The 23,809-nt window shown below is 35.3% G+C and overlaps 1 protein-coding gene across 1 annotated transcript; it reads right to left on the minus strand.

Annotated features, from left to right (window-relative positions):
* Positions 1-230: 230 nt before the first annotated feature.
* Positions 231-12,231, minus strand: LOC131949045 (uncharacterized). Its single transcript, XM_059310813.1, has 10 exons — positions 12,167-12,231; positions 11,348-11,433; positions 9,820-9,966; positions 7,699-7,851; positions 4,022-4,111; positions 1,816-1,882; positions 1,547-1,716; positions 667-733; positions 373-565; positions 231-242 (listed from the first exon to the last, which is right to left on the minus strand). Exons 1-10 carry the CDS (start codon positions 12,187-12,189, stop codon positions 231-233), a joined length of 1,008 nt encoding a protein of 335 aa, XP_059166796.1. The 5' UTR covers positions 12,190-12,231.
* Positions 12,232-23,809: the final 11,578 nt, after the last annotated feature.

The raw sequence follows: 23,809 nt of genomic DNA on the forward strand, positions 1-23,809 counted from the left end.
GGTAGGCGTTAAACCTTATTCTTTGTAGAAAAGAAATAGTTTTTTTTAAAACAGGCTTAATAATGAATACATAAGAAGAAATGCAAAGCTTAAGGCAGCGCCTATCAAAAATCCACATGCGAAGGCAATATACATTGTGTTGTCGAAATTTCTTATGATAATCTCAATATCTTGTTCTTGCACATAGATAAGATGTATTATTGTTGGAAGTAAACACGTTATTGAAGCCATTAGTCCAAAGGCTTTACAGATACAACACATTAGAAATTAACAGAACTTCTTAAAAAAAAAACAGAATGATTTAAAAACGATTTCGCTAATTCCCCCCACCTCCCCCCACTTCTTAAAAACGAATTTAAAAAAAAAATTAGCCATAGCAAAACTGGAAGACTGATAGCTGACTTTATTGTCGTCCTCTGTTGCTTTCATCAAACTCTTACTTTGCCATTCAATGTTACGTTTCAAAGTGTTTATTTGACTTGTACAGTTGGCCAGCATTTCATTTTTCATGGCTGTCAGCACTTGCATTACACAGTCTAATACATCAGCTGACCAACATTTGGTGCTGGGGAGGAAAAATATGGTATATTTGTTTACAGCATCTACAAAACAAAAAACTGCGATACTAAAACAGAAAAATCCAAGTAATTTGAAATTTATACTTACATATTATAATGTCTATTGACCAAAAGTGTTTCATACTCAACAAAGGCAAGGCGAGCGCAAACAGAGTCTAAAACAAGATAGAACAGTCAGTGATCAAAAACAAAAACAACAAATTGACGTGGAGGCGACTATCTAGTGGTCGCCGTCTGTACTCAACGGTTGCTTCTTGAAGGTGCCTGTCGCGTAGTCGGTTTTTCTAACTTTTTGGTTGGTTATCGAAACCGCTCATCTTCTGGTTGGTATTTGTTACTCTCTGTTGCTAAGGAAGACTTAATAAAGGTTTCTATATTGAAAATGCATGTGTTGTGTGGCCTTTTGAGGGCTGCCTTGAGTGATGGAATATAGAATTCTTGAGTTTTTAGAGACTGTTAGATAGAATTTGCATCTGTCTATTTTTGGAGATTCAGCGTGATCTGACAGGAGCTTAGCTGCATGTTTTAAAGCCTCTTTCGTAGTTCTAAAATGATCAGAAAGGCTGCCTATTGCTATTAATTTCTTTAAGTTTTCACCGTTTAGCCATTCAACCATTTTTTGTGGTATCTTCAGCCGAGTTTTGTGTGTATACTCTTTTCCAAGAATTGATGGGGTACTGTTCTTTAAATTGCTTGTATGTCATTATTTTTAATTCTTCTTGATCGTAATCAAAAGTTTTCTATAGCATTTATTGAGTTTCTGATGGTTATGAACAGCGTGAGAGCCACGTCGAAGAGGATTTGTGTTTTGATTGTTTCAGGAATGATGTAACTATACAACGGATTAGAAATGAACCGACATTCTCAAACAAAACAACAGTATGATATAAAATCAATTGGGCTAACACAAAGTTGCCGCCCCCCCCCCTCCTTCTTAAAACGGAAATATGAAAAAAAATGCACTTTACCCAAATTCTGATAGTAGAAGTCAATGACGACCTCTGTTGCTTCCATCGAATTTTCATTTAGCCGCGCGTAGTCCTTTTCTAAATTATGTATGTGACTTATGGAAAATGTCAGCAATTTATTCTGCATATCTTTTACACGGGTTAACATATCAGCTGGACTAAAGTCGCATCTTGGGAGGAAACATATTGTAAATTTGTTTACAGCAACTACAAAAAAACCTTGCGGTACTAAGACAGAAAAATCCAAGAAATACGAAATTTAAACTTACATTAGGTCACTTATTTCGGCTAACATCTCATTATCCTCGGCCAAAACAGTTCGTGCGCCAACTGAGCCTAAAAAAAATAAAACAGTCAGTGATCAAAAACAAAAACAACAAATTGACGTGGAGGCGACTATCTAGTGGTCGCGGTCTTTACTCAACGGTTGCTTCTTGAAGGTGACTGTCGCGTAGTTGGCTTTTCTAACTTTTTGGTTGGTTATCGAAACCGCTCATCTTCTGGTTGGTATTTGTTACTCTCTGTTGCTAAGGAAGACTTCCATATTGTGACTGACGTTTGTTGTTCTCTGTTGGTCATTAAAGGCTTCTATATTGGAATCGGTGTTTGTTACTATCTGTTGTTTAATAAAGGCCTCCGTATTGGTATTTTATGTGTTATTTTTTTAAACATTGCACTATTATTCATATTAGTTTACAGAAAAATTAGTTTTGTGGAATTCTGTTAAAATAAAAATCGTTCCATTTCAATTTTGAAGACATTCAATCATTAATCCAATATTATACCGTGCCTGCATCTCGTGACTTAAGACAGACATATGGCATGTTCTAAAAAGAGACTATTGTCAGTTTTATGTGCACTTCTATTTACCTATCTATCCGGTAGTTTTAGACTGTATGTACGCCCCCATTCATGTATATCATGTTCCCCCTTCCTCTCTGTCCTATGCCATCAAAGGCCCGTACTGAGTTATTGAGTAGACAATTATGGAGTTTTTAGAGACTGCAGAATAGATTTTACATCTGCCTGTTTGGTGAAAGACTGCAGGCGGCTATAGGTTTGGCCAATTAATAAGAATTCCAGCCCCACCAATGTTGTGATATATTCAGCTGAGTCATCTTCCAAGATACTTTTTTTTCTTATTTTTTAGGTTGTATGTAATTTTCTTAAATTCTTTTTGATCGTAGTCGGATTTTTTTTCTATGGTAAGTATTGAGTCTCTGATGGTTAATGAAAGATAAGAGAGCCACGGTGAAGATAGGTTTTGTGTTTTGATTATTTCGGGAATGATGTTTTCTATTTGTTAATTCTTTTTTTTTTTTGGCTTTTGGTTTCTTTAATAAAACTTGTTCGTTGGTTGTTTGGAGTATATCTGATGCGCTGGGCTTCTGGAGATTTATGATGTTTAAGTGCCTCAAGATTTGTGTATTGGGTGAGGATTTTTATTCTCTTCTTTCTTCCAATAGAAGGTTAGGGCAGCTGTTTCCTCCATTGCTTTTATCTAAGTGGCTTTCGTAGTTTTTTTTTTCTCAGGTAAGTGGGTTAGTCTTTTTATTTTTCTAGCACAGAGTTAGCTAGAGTTACTTCATCGGTTTTTTTTTGACAGAGTGAAGATTGAATAGATTGTTTTCTTGGTATTAATAGATTTTTCGCTGATATCCTGAGCTTGTAAAGTGATTCGTGAAACCGACTTTTTGATATACCAATATATTCTTCAGTTCTGAATAGTTGAAGGTCATCAGCGAGCATACTGCTATTTACTCTCATAGGAACATTGTGTTTAAGTCAATAATTAGATGAAGAAGAAAGTAGGAGATATGACTTCTGTTTGTGTGATTCAGTTTATATAGTTACAGTATGGCTTCTTTTACCCTGCATACAAACTAATGTTTTGCGGTTGGTAAGATACCCTTTAATAAAGTTTAGCATGATATAAGATACGTTATGGTTTATTAGCTTTAATATTAAACTTTGCCCCAAGACCTTGTCAAATGGTTTTCAAAGTCAATTCTCACTATTGAAGTAGGTTTCTTTATTTTGAAAGACATCCTATAATTCCTGTATTATGAACGTCATTTAATGTTCAGTAGCTCTGGACTTTCTGAATCCAGCCTGTTTGTCCACTATCAGTTTGTTCGATTTGATCTGTCTTCCTATCTTTTCTTCTGTCCGCACCCCACACCCAATTTATTTATTTATTTAAAGCTTATTTTTACACCATAATTTAAAATAAAATCGATATTATAGATAGCCTATGTGTACACACACACACACACACACACACACACATATATATATATATATATATATATATATATATATATATATATATATATATATATATATATATATATATATATATATATATATATACATATATATATATATATATATATATATATATATATATATATATATATATATATATATATATATATATATATGTATTATAAAAATGTATTTGTAGTAACTTACAAAACAGTAGCAGGAATACTCCTTTATTTAATGTCCATCTCCTTAAAGTCAATATAAGGGTTTGGCTTGTTTCCAGCAGACAAATAACACCTGATATAAAGTATAGTGTTCGGATTTTAGGATGTGTTTTTTTAATTTACCTAGAACCAGTTAGGCCAACATTGTTAAATATAATCGAGTTGAAAATGGAATTACACACTACATGGACGTAAATAACGTGAGCATAGTAGAGTGGAAAATGAGTACTTTAAAGAACAATTAATTATTTCTAAAAAGTTAATTAAACATCTAACTAAGTCAAATTTTATGTCAGAGATGCGCTGTCGTCGATACTTGACCTACGTGAAAAGTCTGAATCAAATCAGTCCGGTGGAAGTGATATTTTTTAGAAATCGTCAAGTGGGCCTACTACTTTCGGTTACCGGAACTCACTTGATATTTTGACAAAATCAAGAGAACAAGACCTTATATATATATATATATATATATATATATATATATATATATATATATATATATATATATATATATAGCCTATATACATCGTGCAATACTTGAAAGGAACCGCCGCATTCAATCTGATATTTGAAAATCAGTCTAGATTTTTGTACGATTACAATGTATCCTTTATATTCAGTATCTGATACAATGGGGAGTTGAAAAACGGCGAATCTTTTTTTTAATGAACAGCAAACAACGTGTGCATAATTTTGCGAAAAATTAATACTTAATTAAACAACTATAACTATTTTATGATAATTATTTTTTTCTAAAATAATTAAAATCTTAATGTCACTTTGCTTCGTCATCGAGTCTTGACGTACGTGAAAAGTTTCGAACAAATCGGTCAGTTAGAAGTAATCTGTGTTCAGAAATCGGGGATACTCACGTTGCCGGTATTTTAGAACACATAAATAGAGTAAAGTATAAGTTTTTTTTAATTAAGGGTTCCTAAAAAATTGAAGTAATCCAATTATAAGATCTTACACTTATTATACGAAACTTTGTCTAGCTACCTGAAACAGTGCTCAAGTTATAGTCTTCGCACGGAAATCAAGTAAAATATAATTTTCGGTTGCTGGAAATCGTACAACGAATGGCAGAAGCATGCGCATACAATTTGTTACTTATATGTCAAATTACTTTTAGTAAACGGTACTCAAATTATTGACTCTCCGTTTCCCTGAATTCGTTCATAATTTGAAAGAAAACAACAAATTTGATGTAATAGCTATACATAAAATGTGGTCGTTATAACTAAATACGACACTAAATTATCACAGACACGCTTTTCGTTTCAATTCTTAAAATAGTAGTTCATCATTATATTTAATGAAACTCATGTATTAAAACGTTTTGTATGCTATATTATTATATTTTGCTAATTTTTTGACAAAAAAAATAATATTTTCAGGCATTTTGGGGAATCGTACTGGCTTTTGATTATATACAAAACAGATAATTGAAATGTTCCGACGAAGTCGGTTTGCGACCGAGACCATCAATACGATCTTAAAGATACGTAAGAAAGTTCGTCCTTGTAGCTGAAATTGTACTCTGTTTATCGGTATTTTCGAAACCGAAAATAGAGGAAATTAACTCTTCCAAATATCGCAAGTCACTCAAACTGTGCGAGTCCCCCAAGTATAAAATCTTATACATGATTACAATGGGAGCCGGACGTTTTCCCGAAAGACACTTGCCCGAATGCCGTTTGCCCGAAGGCCAATTTACCGAATAGACACTTGCCCAAATGCGACAAAATGCCCAAATGGACACTTGCCCGAAGGGGACAAACGCCGGAATGGACACTTGCCCGAATGTTACAAATGCTCCAATGCCACTTGCGCGAAGGCCGTTTGCCCGAAAATGCAAATATTAAATTAAAAAATTATATTACTAAATAACCCTTCTTAATCAATTCAAGTTTGAAATTTTGATAATCAACACAATTCTAAACGTAGAAAAAAAATTGTTTATATTATTTAAATTTAGCTTTTATTTTTTTTTAAACATGAGAAATTGCTGTAAAAAACTTCTTTATTCTTTAATAAATGTAAGATGATATTTGCGGCGATGTCTTAACATTCTATTGATGTAAGTTTTGAACACGTTGTTTAGCGGACATGTTGCCGTGGTTATATGACACGGTGTAGGCGGCGCGGCGTCTCGCAACATTGAACAGAAGCACGTTTGTTTCTCTTTGTTTGATTTATCTTGTTATGCTTAGCTTGTGAGTTAATTTCACAAAAAAATGTGGGGCGGTCTAGGCGGCGAATTTAAAAACTAAATGTAGTCTATTATATTTTATCTCCATTTAATGCACTTTGTTTAGACAATGTGTTGAAGCGATTACTTAATAAAGAAAGTGATTCCTTTAAAAATCTGAGATACAAGAAAATGTTTTTGTTCTTATTTTATAGATAGAAAAGAAAATATGTTTATACACTTTTATATAGCAAATAAAATTAGTTAAGAATGTCTGCGTGTTAAAGTGTTAATTATTTTCCCTTAATTTTTGTTAAGATGTGTATTGTTTATCAAAATTTCAAATTTAAATTAATTACGAATTTCTATTTGGTATTAAATAATGTTAACATTTTTCGGGCAAACCGCATTCGGGCAAGTGTCCATTCGGGCATTTGTCGCATTCGGGCAAGTATCCATTCGGTCATTTGTCGCATTCGAGCAAGTGTCAATTCGGGCATTTGTCGCATTCGGGAAATCGGCCTTTGGGCAAACGGCATTCGAGCAAGTGTCGTTCGGGAATTTGTCGTAGACCCGATTACAATACATCCTTTTGTATTCCGTATATGATAAAGTAGGGGGGGGGGTGTAAATCAGCTAAATCTGTCAAAATATCATTTATTGTTTGTGAACGATTAGAATACGTGCTCTATTCTGTGTATTCGAGAAAGTATAGTCTAGTTTTTGAATTTTTTGTTTCGTTTTCCTAACGAGTGTTATAAAAATTCGGCGATGCAACCAAACGAAATATAGATATTAGTAAAACAGGTTTTCTATTTTAATTCCGCAATTGTCAAATGGTTCTAATCGATCCAATTCTTAAATGTGTAAAATGAACGATGTAGTATTAACACACAAACTGACCAAAAATTATTTTTTTTGTCTTGGGGGGACAATTCGTCTCCCATTTCTTATCCACCAACCCCCAAACTTAGCTGAAGCTTCTACCGCGTCACCTTCCCCCATTCTTCACGTCAGCGTTACACTCTTAATGCTACAATTTATCCCTAAACTTAATAGAATTTACTAAAAACGCACAAACAATAAATAAACTTAAATGCTAGTTGATACTTAATAATTATTTTTCGTGACTGCATTTCTCTTCACTAGTGTTTCCCCTTTTGCCAGTATTTACTACTTTCGTGTGCAGACCGTATAAAACAAAAAGAGTTTTGCTTCTAGCTCCCTATTGGAAATGAGTTAAATAGCTGCCTTGCGCGATTGTTAGCAACTTATTTGAGGTGCTTCTTTCCCACCACTAATGAAACCTGCGGATCTGATTGCTCGTAGGTCAAACGTTGCTTCGTATTAAAAGCAAAAAATACCTCGCTCGACTGTCGGGGCACTCGTATGACGCGGTACAAAAGTATTTATTGTCAGCTAAACTGCACACAATAGAGATCACACGATTACCTGGACTAAACTCTCACCTGCTTCCGCGTACAAGATGGACTTCTTTAGCCTACTTTGTTTGCACTTGTGGTAGCAGATGAAGTAGAAGAGACAAAATAACACGATGATGCCGATGGCCGAGTAGACAAAGGCTACCCCGGAGTTGATGGAATCAGCCTTTACATTTAACGCTAGAGGACGAACAACAGCTAACAGATATTCCATACATACAGCTATAGTAGAAACAACAGCAAACAGCTATTACATGCATATATTTGGAGGACAAAATACTGCAAACAGCTATTACATGCATATATCTGGAGGACAAACAACAGCAAACAGCTAATTATTACCATACAGCTAAAATACTGTCAGATTTAGCTTAACTTCAAATATCCTAACTTAGTCGCTAGTGTTAGAAATCCTACTAAGAGTAGCACGTAAGGTCGATATAAATATCCTGACATACTGTCACACAGAAGGCCCTGGTATTCATCGATACAGCCGTCCTTGAAGACGCTCAGCAGGGTGTAGCACGTCTTGTCATTAGCAAACTAAGAGCAGGCTGACGAGAGACATACATTTGCAGGTAGAGACAGTTAAAGACAGACTTAGCAGGTGGAGAATGCTAGAGAAAACTGGCAGGCGGTGGCCATTAGATAGACAACTGTCAGGTGATGACTGTCAAGAAACAGCTGATATGTTGAAACTAACTGCAAGAGACACATTCGGCAGGTGGTGACTGCTAGAGACACATTCGGCAGGTGGTGACATCTAGAGACACATTCGGCAGGTGGTGACTGCTAGAGACACATTCGGCAGGTGGTGACATCTAGAGACACATTCGGCAGGTGGTGACTGCTAGAGACACATTCGGCAGGTGGTGACATCTAGAGACACGTTCGGCAGGTGGTGACCGCTAGAGACACATTTGGCAGGTGGTGACTGCTAGAGACACATTCGGCAGGTGGTGACTGCTAGAGACACATTCGGCAGGTGGTGACTGCTAGAGACACATTCGGCAGGTGGTGACATCTAGAGACACATTCGGCAGGTGGTGACTGCTAGAGACACATTCGGCAGGTGGTGACTACTATAGAGACACATTCGGCAGGTGGTGACAGCTAGAGACACATTCGGCAGGTGGTGACTACTATAGAGACACATTCGGCAGGTGGTGACAGCTAGAGACACATTCGGCAGGTGGTGCCTGCTAAAGAGACACATTCGGCAGGTGGTGACTGCTATACAGACACATTTAGCAGGTGGTGACAGCTAGAGACACATTCGGCAGGTGGTAACTGCTATAGAGACACATGCGGCAGATGGTGACTGCTATAGAGACACATTTAGCAGGTGGTGCCAGCTAGAGACACATTCGGCAGGTGGTAACTGCTTTAGAGACACATTCGGCAGGGTATGACTACTATAGAGACACATTCGGCAGGTGGTGACTGCTATAGAGACACATTCTGCAGGTGGTGACTGCTATAGAGACACATTTAGCAGGTGGTGACAGCTAGAGAAACATTCGGCAGATGGTAACTGCTATAGAGACACATTCGGCAGGTGGTGACTACTATAGAGACACATTCGGCAGGTGGTGACTGCTATAGAGACACATTCGGCAGGTGGTGACTGCTATACAGACACATTTAGCAGGTGGTGACAGCTAGAGACACATTCGGCAGGTGGTGACTGCTATAGAGACACATTCGGCAGGTGGTGACTGCTATAGAGACACATTTAGCAGGTGGTGACAGCTAGAGAAACATTCGGCAGGTGGTGTTAGCTAGAGAGATATTTGACAAGTGGTGACAGCTATAGAGACAGCTAGTAGGTTGAGAGTGCTAGAGAGAAAACTAGAAGACAGTGAATCTCAAAGAAAGTGGCAGCAGGCAGGAACTAATATATAGGCATAACACGATGACAGAAATTAATGTAGCCTGGGCGGCATGGTATTATAGCAGAGATCAAGATTGCTAGACTAAGAATTTTCGAGTGCGGATCCAAACTTGAATCTACAGGACTCCCCCTGGTCAACCTAGCTAGGATGGTACCTGACTCACGTTAGGGAAAAATCTACGCCGCCTTGGTATAGAACTGCTTTATTTCACAGCACTCAAACACCGTCATTCCATACACGCCATAGCACTCACCATCCATTTCCCGATCACTCTGTATCACTGACCACACCACTGGCTCAACGTCTCCACAGTTATATTTGCTGTAACCTGGTTTAGACCGCGACAAACATGCGCCTTTGTTCCCCACACAAGAGCCGTTGCCTGCGCAGTTTGCGTACCCTGAAAATTAAATCAGACGCCGGTGAAACAAAGTATTTCTGTTGTGTTTGCCAACTACCTTCAGGATGGTGTATGCTAGTGACTCAGAGTACTTGTTAAAGTTGTCATCCTTCATAGTGTTGATGTGTACATATCACATTTTAATAAAATAAAATGTGATATAAATCTTCACCAGCCTAAATATAGGTCAACTATAGGTGTAAAAGGTTATATGCGTTCATTAAGGTATATTTTACACATGAGCAATGTTTTTAGCTTTAAAACTACTAGTTTTCTGAATTTCATTGTCATAAAAAAATGAATTAGTTGATTTTAATATTTTAAATTTCAAATTAATAGTAATCTTAGACACACATTTGGCATCGTAAAATGACTTAAGTTTGATCATTCCACGTATGTTAAATAAGTATGTAACAGGGAATATAATCTAAACCTTTATTATTGAAACTCCCCGGGGTTTATATTTTCGTGACTATTTTTTTCCGTTTTTCAGAACTGTGTTCATAAGACATTTAGCATAAAATTGTTGATCAATAATTCAAATTTCAGCTAGATAAGATACAGTTATAAATAACTGAGTTTATACAAACATAATTTCACACATTTTCAAATAATTAAACAACGAATTTACGAATTATTTTTGTTCTACTAAATGCGCAGTACGACCCATGCTTAATATGGATTGTGCATTTACTATATAACACAAACATAAGACATCATGTATCCACCAACTAAAGCATATATTGTCACATAATATTTACTGAAGACAAAACTTAATATGTTATAGCCCAACATTTCGAGCAAACCTTCCCCTCCCCCCCCCCTTCCAACGCCGCCCAAAACCGACGGAAATCACATTATTGTGAGGGAACGGAGTGATCGAGCGGGAGAGCGTATGATTGTTAACTCAAAAAGTCCTGACCCCGGGCAGATGAGGCTCATTAGCTGGGTACAGCAATCCAACTAGCCGAGAAAACGACCCTGTACACTCAAATAACTGTTGCCTTTCAGATTGATTTTTAATTGGAATAATGCTGGAGAAGGAAATCCATAATGAAACAGCAGACTGAAGACGAAGTTAACTGGTTGATGGAAACCACCCTAATATTATAAGTAAGAACAAAGAAAAATAATACGAGTTTCTTATAAAATAATGAATACAAGTTGTATAATGGAAAAATGCATGTGGATTCTAAGTATGAATGATAGAAAAGTCATGTTTCAAATTTTTGAAGCTACTCTGGTGTATCTTCTGCCTTTAATACAACTCGGGACTCCTTAATACATCTCTTCGTGAGGGTTGAGGTTAGGGGGGGGGGGGAGTAAATTTACTATTACTAACCTTACATTATTTGAGTGACATACTAGAAAATATAGTTACCTGAAGTTACCGCAGGTAACAGAACAACTAGGACACCACACAGCAAGAAAAACAAACTTGCCAATTTCATCTCCTCATTTTCAAATCTTCGAGTGTCAGAAAAGACACAATTTACAAAACATTGATATTGATTTTACCGTAACGAGATAGTAGAAACAATAAAAGGAAGAGAAAAACTAATTGGAAAATAACACACCGCTCCACAACCTGCCTTACACATTGAACCACACATCACAACAAACACCACATCACCTCAAATCCCACAAAATCACTAATCCCACAACACCCACACATGTTGCCATATACCACACTACACCCCACTACACACATACAACACACGAGGTAGACCAACTCTCACACCGCACGAACAACAGCCCACCGCACACCCGAACCACATAACCCGATACCACACAACCCGATACCACACAACTCGATATAACACAACCCAATACCACACAACATACACAGCATATTAAAGACAATACCTCGCAAAGCACATCCTACTACATCACATAACATAACACAATCCACACTAAACCCATGATCCACACTTTTATCACTTAGAGCCACACTATATACACCACTCTCTTTGTATCAAACACAACCCAACTACACATACCGAACACACGGAATAGACCAAACATCACACCAACCCGTCACACATCTCTAACCACACCATCACCTAACACCCCGAGAACATACCAATCAACATTACCCTACACCCCACACCAGAACCAACACGAGACCCCACAATACACACCAGATAAAATTTCATGCGGTAAAAAAAAACGTATCTGACCATTTTTATAGAATCTATACCTTTGTAAATAACATTTAGGCATTTAGAAAAGCCATCAATTCGATTGCTTGAAGTCAAGTATTAATTAATGAAAACAGTTATATTTGAACTGTTCCGTTCAAAATAATTATACTTTGAGTGCATTTTAGTTCAGAGTGAAATCAATCGTGCGCTTTGAATTGCCATCTGTATCTTTTAATAACACTGCGCAAAATTCAATCCGTACAGCGGTTGTTAGAAAACAAAATAAACCAGGAGTGATCTCTCCTAAATTTTCTCGAATATTCTAATATAGCACTACGGAGGATGGCAACTCGGGACATACACAATATTTTTAATCCATTTTTAATTACTAAAACTTTTTATAATAGAATAGAATCTCGTAGAAAAAAGAAGTGCACACTAAGTGAACGCCAAATAAAATGTGCATAATAGTGTGGGATATTATTAGTACTTTATAAATTCACATGCGCTTTTTTTGAGAAATCGAAAATAGCGTAAATTACTACTTCCGGTCAACGGAAATTACTCAAAATTTGATAGAAGGCAGAGAATTAGATCTTTTATTTAAATGTGAAATTTCATTTATCTATCTGAAATAGTTATAGGCTTTTGAAAAATTGAAAGTAGAAAAAGTTCCACTTCCGGTTAACGGAAATCACTCAAAAGTAACAAGTAACATCGTAACAAGCATTTCATATTAAACTACTAAAAATATCACGGTACACTTTTTAAACCCTATTCTACTTGTAAAACATGGTTCAAAAATTGAGGCTATTTTCCCACTCCCACACCCCTCCCATCAATCTCCCGCTAACAATGGCTCTTCGTTTGTGAACGACCACCTAAAAGACTAATTTACAGTAGGCCTACACTAAACACAAAACTCATGCGAATTATGTCCATTTTAAAACTAAAAAGACTTGAAACAGATATATCTGGCTTTCGTCTGTGTAATTTTTGTTCTAATTAACCGCCGCGTAGTTTAGAAGCTAGTGACACTAGTAGTGACTGTAGTAGTGACTGTAGTAGACTGTAGTAACTTTAGTAGTAGTGACTGTAGTAGTGACTGTAGTAGTGACTGTAGTAGACTGTTGTGACTGTAGTGACTGTAGTAATGACTGTAGTAGACTGTAGTAACTTTAGTAGTAGTGACTGTAGTAGTGACTGTAGTAGTGACTGTAGTAGACTGTAGTGACTGTAGTAGTGACTGTAGTAGTGACTGTAGTAGTGACTGTCGTAAACCGATAACTTTACCAACACAAACGGGTCATTTAAGAATTTAAACAAATCTCAAAAGTCAATGAAAATAGAAAACTAAAAACATGGTTCAGCTATATAAATTGTATCTTTGATCGGAGCATTGAACAGCCGTTTGTGTCACTCACGTTCCCCCACCCCACTACCGAACTTATAAACTCAAATCTTATCTCATACAGGTGTGTCGTGTAGTACCTTTATCTCATACTGTTGTGTCATGTAGTACCTTTATCTCATAATAATCTGTTCTGTAGTACCTGTATCTCATACGATTGTGTCGTATAGTACCTTTATATCATACTGTTGTGTCGTGTAGTACTTTTATCTCATACTGGTGTATCGCCTAGTACCTTCCTGCACGACTAACTAGCCTCTAAAGTACCCACGCTACAACCCTTAAACCAACCATGTTTTTCCTTCCATCAAGGCTGTAAATTATCTACTGCACCCTACCCCGCCCCACAGTTCTAAGCGGCCCATATCAAAAGATTCAAACACTCTCTCTTGTGTGAGGTACAGACCCTCTCTTATCAACCTGCACCCGTTACACGGCGTATCGTAGCCTTTCAGTCTTGCCAAGGTTCGTGATAAAAACTTAAGTCACGCTAACCCGCATGACACAACACGACTAAACACAACCCGGGTTGAAGAAACAAATTCTAAATACAAACGTCATGTCAAAGTTTGTGTATTATAAGTACGTGAATCTTGTACATTTTAAAGTGTGTAGCGTTGGACGGCTGTTATACATTAGAATAGCTATTCAATCGTTTTAATTTTAAAAGGTACGAGTTATTAACGATGCGTCGCAGTGTGTGGTGTTTCGTACATGATGATCATGTCCCTTCTCTACTCACATCAATTAACTTTGAAAACATCATGTCATTTAAGAAAACAAACACATTCTACTTCCTCAATCAACAATCGTCTTGTTAAATCAAGTCCAGAAACAAAAACCTTTTTTTAGCATTGGCAGCTCTGTCAAGATACACTACCCCCAGGAAAACATTTGGATAAGATACCTAATACTAAACCATTCGGTGAGTCAAACTATAGAGGAACATATGTCTTAAATTTTACGTTACTACTCCATCATATTATTTTATAGAATTAGGGTTATACGATAAGCTTAAATACACGCGCAAAAAACATTGCATATTCCAACAATTATTACATTGTTATAGTAGTCTATAGTTGAACATAAGAAAAACTGACAGGCAAAATTAGTTACCATAACTCCTAATATATATAGTTTACACGCTGCTTATGATCACTCAAAACACTGACAAAATGTGAAACGTCGTATTCATATCTTTATATTATTTCTTTTAGTTTTACTTTTTGATTCGGTTTTTTTTTGCGTTAATAATATCCCCGGCGCCAAAATTCCAAAAGGTACAAACATTCTTGTAATCGTCAGTTTTTAGCGCAATTTCCATTCTGGAGAATTGCGTTTATTAACCCGTCATTTCTGGATGGATGGATGGATGGATGAATGAATGAATGTGTGTCCGCAGCTTTAAGTCGTATCTCCTCCTCAACGAAGCAATATCGAGGACTAGTTCCAAAGCAAATATGTTAAGCAAGTTCCGAGGATGATTGTGGGCCAAAAAAATTCCCGGAATTCCTTCCTGGATTTCCCGGAAAAGCCAAAAAAACTCGAAAAAATGCCCATATCTCGGCCACCAGACCTATTAGCGACTTGAAACATGTACCAATCGATTCCTGCCATTATTTAGAACAATATTGCCGAAGAAAATTTTCAAAAATATCCTTCCGTTCGGTCACAATTTTTTTTTAATTAATTAAAATTTGGACCGAATTAGTAGGCATTTTTATCCAACCACACCACACGCGTCATCACGTTCAATAGCTGCGCCATCACGTTCATTGGCTGCGACATCACGTTCGGTAGCTAAGCGCGCAATGGTTTTTAGTCATGTAACTCTATTGTAAATAAAACATGTAAAATACTGAAAAAAAATTAATAAAAAACGTTACCTCATCAACGTTTAATCCGTGCGGGTCACCATTACCAGTAAAAATGCTCTATCTAACTCAACCATACCCCACCATCATCAGTGATAAATGCTCAGATGTATGTATGTGTTTATTTAAGTCAGACTCACCTTATCAAGTGATTGAAATTGGCCGCAATTGATTATATCATTAACAAAGACTATAGGCCTACATGAAAACGTATGATGTCCTAGACCGAACTATGGGGTGTCAGAAAAATTAGTGTTCCCTTGATTAAGTAAAACTTTGTTAGGCGGTTACATAATTTTTTAAATAATAGAGATGTTTTATAATAATTTATTAAAATGAATATTTAGCTACAGGTTTGGCATATTCAATGTATTTCTACTTTCTTTTCTATTTCAATTTAATATAACTAGTCCAGATATATCTCGACTCGATCAGCACAAAGATATAACCATGTTTTTAGGTGACTTTAATTTTATCGTAGGTGCTTGTGTGAATATTTATATTTTAACTTTTTCTGCATATAATTCTATTCTCCTTGCTCCTTTTTTGTTTGTTTATATCTTCCTACTTAGTCAATAAAGACTGTTGAACTTTTTAATACTTTACAGCTAGCGTTAGGTTCAAGGTTAGGTCATACAGTAGGATTATAGCTGATGTTCGTAGAAAAATGCCAAGATCATGATTTCATGATAGAATATAGTTCATTATGGACCCCAAAATACAACAGTTTTTACTAATTATCATACAGAAACTTATTCAGGTTTTTTTCTCTTTAAAAAATGATTTATTTATTAGAACCACCTTATAAAATAATATGTATTTTCTCATGAGATCGACTGCGGCAGTTTAAACTTGAAATGTTTGACGACAAAAATAAAGTGGTAGGTGAGCACCAGGACAGATCAAATGTTAACCTACCACTTTATACAATATCCACTCCAACAATCTTGATATCGTCTGTTAAAGTAAAAGCAACGAATGCTCAACTAGATGGAAAATGTGTGAAATATACGGAGGTATGTGTTTTCCCATTCTTTATATTATCACGATTTAAACACACGGAATATATAAAAATGTACATATATATATATATATATATATATATATATATATATATATATATATATATATATATATATATATATATATATATATAAAGAAAAGTGGCACTTCCCGGCGCCGCAGGGACGTCAAATTTGGCACGATGATGCCTTGGGGCAATAGAATACGAGGGCCGGTGACGGTTGACCGAAAAGTCCACGGAATGGGGTCAAAACTGACCTCGACTGACCGGCGCCTGATGTGGGCTATATAAGGAAAAAACTTTTGCCGAACGACTCCCCCATGATATTTTGTGAGGTGGTAGAGGAACGCCTAGGGGTGTCATAAAAAAACTCGGCATGTCCGGGAAAAATCTGAAAATGGTCAAAACTGACCATTTGTATTTCCCTATTTAATCTTTGTATTTTAAGGGAAAAAAACAGAGGGTCATTTCAACGCGGATTTTAGGGTACTAAACTTAGTATATTTGGCTAATGTTTTGCATGCTCCTAGGTAAATGGATTGACCTTTAGGGAAAACTGTCAGTCTGACTCAAAGACATCGACGAGGACTAAAGCATGACCACGAGTGAAAATCTACTTATTTGAGCTATATAACAAAAAAAATTTCTTGCCGAACGACCCCCTTGATATTTTGTGAGGTGGTAGGAGAACACCTAGGGGTGTCAAAAAAACTCGGCAATTTTGGGAAAACTTCGTAAATGGGTCAAAACTGACCAGTTGTATTTCCCTATATAATCTTTATATTTTATGGGAAAAACAAAGGGTCATTTCAAAGCGGATTTTAGGGTACTTTAACTCAGTATATCTGGCTAATTTTCTGCATGCTCCTATGTAAATGGCTTGACCTCTAGGGAAAACAGTCGGTTTGACTCAAAGCACTCGACGAGGGCTAAAACATGACCGCGAGTGAAAATCTCCCTATTTGAGCTATATAACGAACACCTAGAAGAACACCTAGGAGAACACATAGGGGTGTCAGGAAAAACAGGGTAAATTCAACATAAATTTTAGGATACTCAACCTCTATTTATCTGGCCATTTTTTTTGCATCCACCTCTATAGATGATTAGGCCGTATGGAAAAACTGTTGGTCAGACTCAAAGCACTCGACGAGGGCTAAAATGTGACCGCGAGTGAAATTCTCATTATATAAGATATCTATAAATGAATTGACGAACGATCTCCCTAATATTTTGTGAAGTCTTAGACCGACCCCGGAGGATAACCAAAAAAAAAACATTATTCCCGTCGAAAAAAAACCTTGGGGTCGTAAGATTTGTCCCGATGACTTATTTTCTTAAAAATAATTGTTTGTGAAAAAGTAAACAAATACATACGTTATTCGTTCAATTTCAAAAGATGTAACTCTTTTTAAAATAATTATTTTTCAAACAATTGTATACTATTTTAAACATAAACAAAAAATGACGAAGTATAGCATTTGCTTCAGTAAAAAATCAAGTAATTAATTAAGGTACGTATCCTAATTAAATAAATAAATAAATTTTAAAAGTCAATGTAATATAAATTATGAGAAATACTGTTCTTCGCTTATAGTAGAGTGATCGCTTGCATTATTGTGATGTATAGCATTTATTTTCTACTTTTTAGTTCAATCAGAAAACGTGCGTTTTTTTTTAACTTTTTTAATGATAATTATTTGTATACGCAACGCCATGATTTAGCAAGTAAAAGTAAACAAATACATACGTTATTCGTTCAATTTCAAAAGATGTAACTCTTTTTAAAATAATTATTTTTCAAACAATTGTATACTATTTTAAACATAAACAAAAAATGACGAAGTATAGCATTTGCTTCAGTAAAAAATCAAGTAATTAATTAAGGTACGTATCCTAATTAAATAAATAAATAAATTTTAAAAGTCAATGTAATATAAATTATGAGAAATACTGTTCTTCGCTTATAGTAGAGTGATCGCTTGCATTATTGTGATGTATAGCATTTATTTTCTACTTTTTAGTTCAATCAGAAAACGTGCGTTTTTTTTTTAACTTTTTTAATGATAATTATTTGTATACGCAACGCCATGATTTAGCAAGTAAAAGTAAACAAATACATACGTTATTCGTTCAATTTCAAAAGATGTAACTCTTTTTAAAATAATTATTTTTCAAACAATTGTATACTATTTTAAACATAAACAAAAAATGACGAAGTATAGCATTTGCTTCAGTAAAAAATCAAGTAATTAATTAAGGTACGTATCCTAATTAAATAAATAAATAAATTTTAAAAGTCAATGTAATATAAATTATGAGAAATACTGTTCTTCGCTTATAGTAGAGTGATCGCTTGCATTATTGTGATGTATAGCATTTATTTTCTACTTTTTAGTTCAATCAGAAAACGTGCGTTTTTTTTTAACTTTTTTAATGATAATTATTTGTATACGCAACGCCATGATTTAGCAAGTGTAGAACAATAGACTGGAAAAGTCTATGTAATCATACTAAATTTTAAAAAAATTATTTTTAAAAATATGGCAAGCGATAAAATTACAGCTACAATTTTAAAAATTAAAGTCGATAAGGAACCATCGATTGCACTCCTTTTCAGATTTTTGTGTTGAACATAAGCCGTTGAAAATGATTTTGAATTATTGTATAAATTTTAATATTTAATAAAACCGCCCTCAACCCCACCTTGAACTGAACTGAAGTGGCCAGGGAGAGTGAAACGATAAATGTCATAACATTTATTGTCCATGATAAATACGAACAAGCTGATCCAAGAAAACAAAATGGCGAACAAGGGAATATTTTCAGTTCGATTCAGGCTTTTAAAATTCGTTTGTATCTCTTTTCATTATAATTGGCTTATTTTTTTATCACTGTTATGCTCAGATTACTTATATCTAACATTAGGTAAAATCTTAGTTTAGCGTCGTAAATTCCAACGTAGCTAGTAATGTGCGATGAAGGTAACTAATGAATATTTCTTTCATTTGGCCATATTTATGTCATATTTTACATAATATAACAGATAATTGAATAACAAATCACAATCCAAGACCAAACCAGTCATAAATATCCTGGAATAAACTTTAAACTACCCCGTTCAAGATAACAATGAGTAAATACAAGCAGCGGCCATGTTTTAAAAACAATACATTGTCTATTCGCATGTCTTTTGTGTTGATTTTGTGGTTTAATATGATTGTTTTGTATTGTTTTAATATATGCCGGGGGTAGTCCATAAATGACGTCACACTCGTAGGGGGGAAGGGGGTCCGTAATTTTGTGACGTTGTGTGATGAGTGGGAGGGGTTCAGATGGTGCGACGCGTCACACTTTTGCATTTTAAAAAAGCAATGTTACAAAACGAATTTTAGACGTTATTTTGCGTTTTAAAAAACTGTTTTAATACATTGTAATAACAATTGATTAAAATACTCTATTTTGACAGAGTTCAGACAAGATTTTGGAAAAATATAGCTGTTTAAAAAAAATTCAACTGCAATTTTGAGGGGGGGGGGGGTTGTAGGCTGAGGTGTGACGTCATTTTAGGGGGGGGGGGGGGGGTCTGGCTTTTTGTGACGACGTGTGACGGAGGGGAGAGGGGGGGGGAAAATCGTCAAAAAAAGCGTGACATCATTTATGGATGACCCCCTGTATAGTAATTTTTCTTTTTTTAAAATATAGTTGACATGAATGACTAATAGACCTTATCAGACTTAATAGTGTGCATCCAAGACCACAACAATTAGTGGGAGGTCGAACTTTTGAACACTTTATTTGCAGTAAGCAAATCAATATTAGATCGCTCATAAATGACGTCGCTCTTAAGATAGTAATGACAGCGTGCATTATTACAGAGCAAACATATGAACATATTGTTTCAGATAGAAATTGTGATTTGTGGTGGGGAGAGGTTGAGTAGAACTCAGCGATGTGATTTTGGAGACGGGTCAGGTTTTTTTTCTCGTGAAAACGGGATGGTTGTGGGAGAAAGACCAGCTGTAGAAGTATGACGCGTCATTCATTGGTGATCCATTTTCTCAGTGGGGACGATAGAACTATTAAGAAGGGTCAAGAAATGTAAAAAGCTTGCCGAGTCGCATTTCTTGAACCCTACCTTTTTCATTCCCCAACTTAGCACATCGTCACCGAGTTAACGCTCGCGCGTGACGTCATGTAGCGGTACCGCCGACCGTTAAGCTAATTTTATAGAAAAAAAACAAGCACTGCCTTTTTGACGCTTTTGCGACGTTTAGTTAGATTACATAAGTTGGTGTTCATTAAACAGCCCCTAACACATCTATCACTCGTCCATTTAAACGTAAGTAGTTATTTCTGCAAGCTTGCTGTCTTGATACTTTCGGCCCTTTAAAAATGTATTAAGCTCACACCGTATAGAACTAGACTACCCATATTAAGCTCCAAAAGAAGCTTGGTGAAAACAGGATGGCCGTCCGATTTTGTAGCTGCTCTGCGCTTTATAAAAACCACAATAAACGATAAGATGACACTTATATTAAAGTAAATTATAGTTCTGAATCTTGATACATTAAAAGTGATATTCGGAAATTAAGAGCCAGACAGTCAACATGATATTTCAATTTAAGTTTAAGTCCAAGAAAATAAATTTCCTCAAACGATGGAACATTACTAAATTTTCGCGCAGTTTAGCGAAATTGAATTTAAGTATTTACGTCATCTTACAAAGCACGATAGCCTACTGGTGCTCTAACGCAGCCCATGCTAATGGCCGTATTCCTAACGCCCCACATAAATTTAGACGCGGCTTATTCGTCGGCAGGCATTTGGTGGCAAGCCTTTTTTGACGGGGATAATGTGTTAGTTAAGGCCGTTTTGCCAAATGTCTTAAACTAGCAGGCTTGCAACATTTGTGATGATTCGTTTTAAGCAAGGTATACGTATACTAATGCTTATTTATCGTTATTTTGATTGAACAAAGCATTATAGAGGTTCTCCATCAACCACCTAGGTATTTTTCCCCGTTCACCTCCTTTCATGAGACCAACACGTCATAAATTGCGGAGCCGTCTTAGTTGACGTCACAAATCTTCACTCACTCCCGTAGCAAATCATATGTGACATCATTTATGGACAACCCCATATCACTCACTTGGGTACTTGATATTGACATTTTGACAACAAAGGATAACCAAAGTGTGTCTGGCAGGTTGAGACTTGCGATCGACCATAATGACAACACGCTCTTAAGGGGTGGAGTGGCTTATTATTTTAGATGATGTTTTACGAGGGAAGCTGGTGGATAATACATTTTGTCTCTCTGTATATATAAATGATGACAAACATTTATTGTTGTCAAAATTATGGCTAGAGATCTTAGATAAGGCAGAGCGAAGCGTAATTTTTTACATTAGGGGTCATCCTTAAATGACGTCACGCTTTTTTTGACTATTTTTACCTCCCCCCCCTTCCCTCCGTCACACGTCGTCACAAAAAGCCAGACCCCCCCCCCTAAAATGACGTCACACCTCAACCTACATCCCCCCTCAAAATTGCAGTTGAATTTTTTTTAAACATCGATATTTTTCCAAAATCTTGTCTAAACTATTACATTATACAATTTATTAAAACAGTTATTTAAAACGCGAAATAACGTCTAAAATTCGTTTTCTAACATTGCTTTTTTATAATGCAAAAATGTGACGTCGCAACATCTGAGCCCCCCCCCCCTCCCCCTCATCACACATCGTCACAAAATTACGGACCCCCCCCCCCTCCCCCCTACGAGTGTGACGTCATTTATGGATGACCCCTTATGACTTGTTGTGACATTGACAACAAAAATATGACGGAGGTTGGGGTTTAATTAAGGTAAAGAGAAGTAAAAAAATGTCATAAGTTACGATAGAATCACTAATTGATGAAAAGAAAAACCTGAAATGAAAATAGTGAACATTCAAACAATAAGAAAAATCTCAAACTATATAGTAATAGTAAGATCAAATAAACATTAGTAAAAAAAAACGTGATTTAAAACATGGATACAAGTTGCATCTCACAATGCTTCTAGAATTAATAAAGTTGTTTGTTAGGAAATTCAATTTTTAAAGAGCAGAATTTAAAAAAAAAATGCTTTGTAATACGTACTATACAACAAGACAATCATATTAAATACATTTTCATACGAATAGAAATGAAAGGGAAGCTACTCTAAATAACATTTTCTTAAGATGGCTGCTGTTTTTAATAGCAAATTTACTATCTCGAACAGGGTTGATAAAAATTAATTTCAGGATATTTAAATTGATTTAACCATAAATGGTGATCTATTATTCAATTATTTATAATATTTTATCAAAATATACGAAAATATACTCATATTTAATGACATATTCATTAATGCACTCTCTCCTACATTACTAGATTTGGCCGAATTTACGACGCTAAACTAAGATTTTACCCTAACTAGATTAGATCTTTACTATAGATCTTATAGTAAGTTAGTTAAGTAACTTTATATTGTACGTCAGTAGATCTATTAAGTATAAGTCTAGAGTAGAGATCTACTCTAGGCTAGATCTAGAAGTTAGACTATATATTTTATAAAAATCTATATTAAATAATTCAAGTATTTTAAGTTAATAGATAGATAAGTTAAATAAATTAGGCCCATAGTTTATAAATTATATTATATAAATGTGTAGCTGGTATTAGTGGTATAGACTAGTTTTAGAGACTAGTCATATATTAAATAGTTAATCTTAGTCCTTGGTAATTATTAGGGCACTACACATACACCTAGTCCTAGTCTAATAAATGATTAGTCTAATCTAATAAGTTAAAGCCTACTTGTTAAAATATATTTACTATAGTAGTAGTATTAGTAAGTATAGTTACTCTATACAGTTACTAGATCTAGGTATATTATAATACACACAACCTCATAATTGCAAAATCATGACATTAGTGAATCAATTATTTAGTAGGCCAATAATTTCTATATTAATTTAATTTTAATAGTTAATACTTACTAAATTACTAGATCTGTACAAAATACATTTTATTTAAGATAATTTAGGCTATGGTACAGACGACAGTCCTAATACTTCAATTACATTGTTATTATGATTAGGACCTAGTTAAAGGTAATTACTAATTAGACTTATGATGACTTATGTTAGTCTAATAACTAATAATAGATTCATATTTAATAGTAGTAGGTCTATAGGCTTAAAATAGTATTGTAAAAAAAATAAAGTATGCTTAATTTTTACAGTTGTCATATTACTTTTAGTTTCAGTAGGCCTATCTAGACTGTAGATTTACATGTAGATCTAGATCTAGTAGCTTAGTATTACTCTAGTAGGCCTGTGATAGGGTAGGTATTTAG

Source organism: Physella acuta, unplaced genomic scaffold, assembly GCF_028476545.2.
Source record: "Physella acuta isolate Inbredline_101_S28 unplaced genomic scaffold, ASM2847654v3 ptg000061l, whole genome shotgun sequence".
NCBI lineage: Eukaryota > Metazoa > Mollusca > Gastropoda > Physidae > Physella > Physella acuta.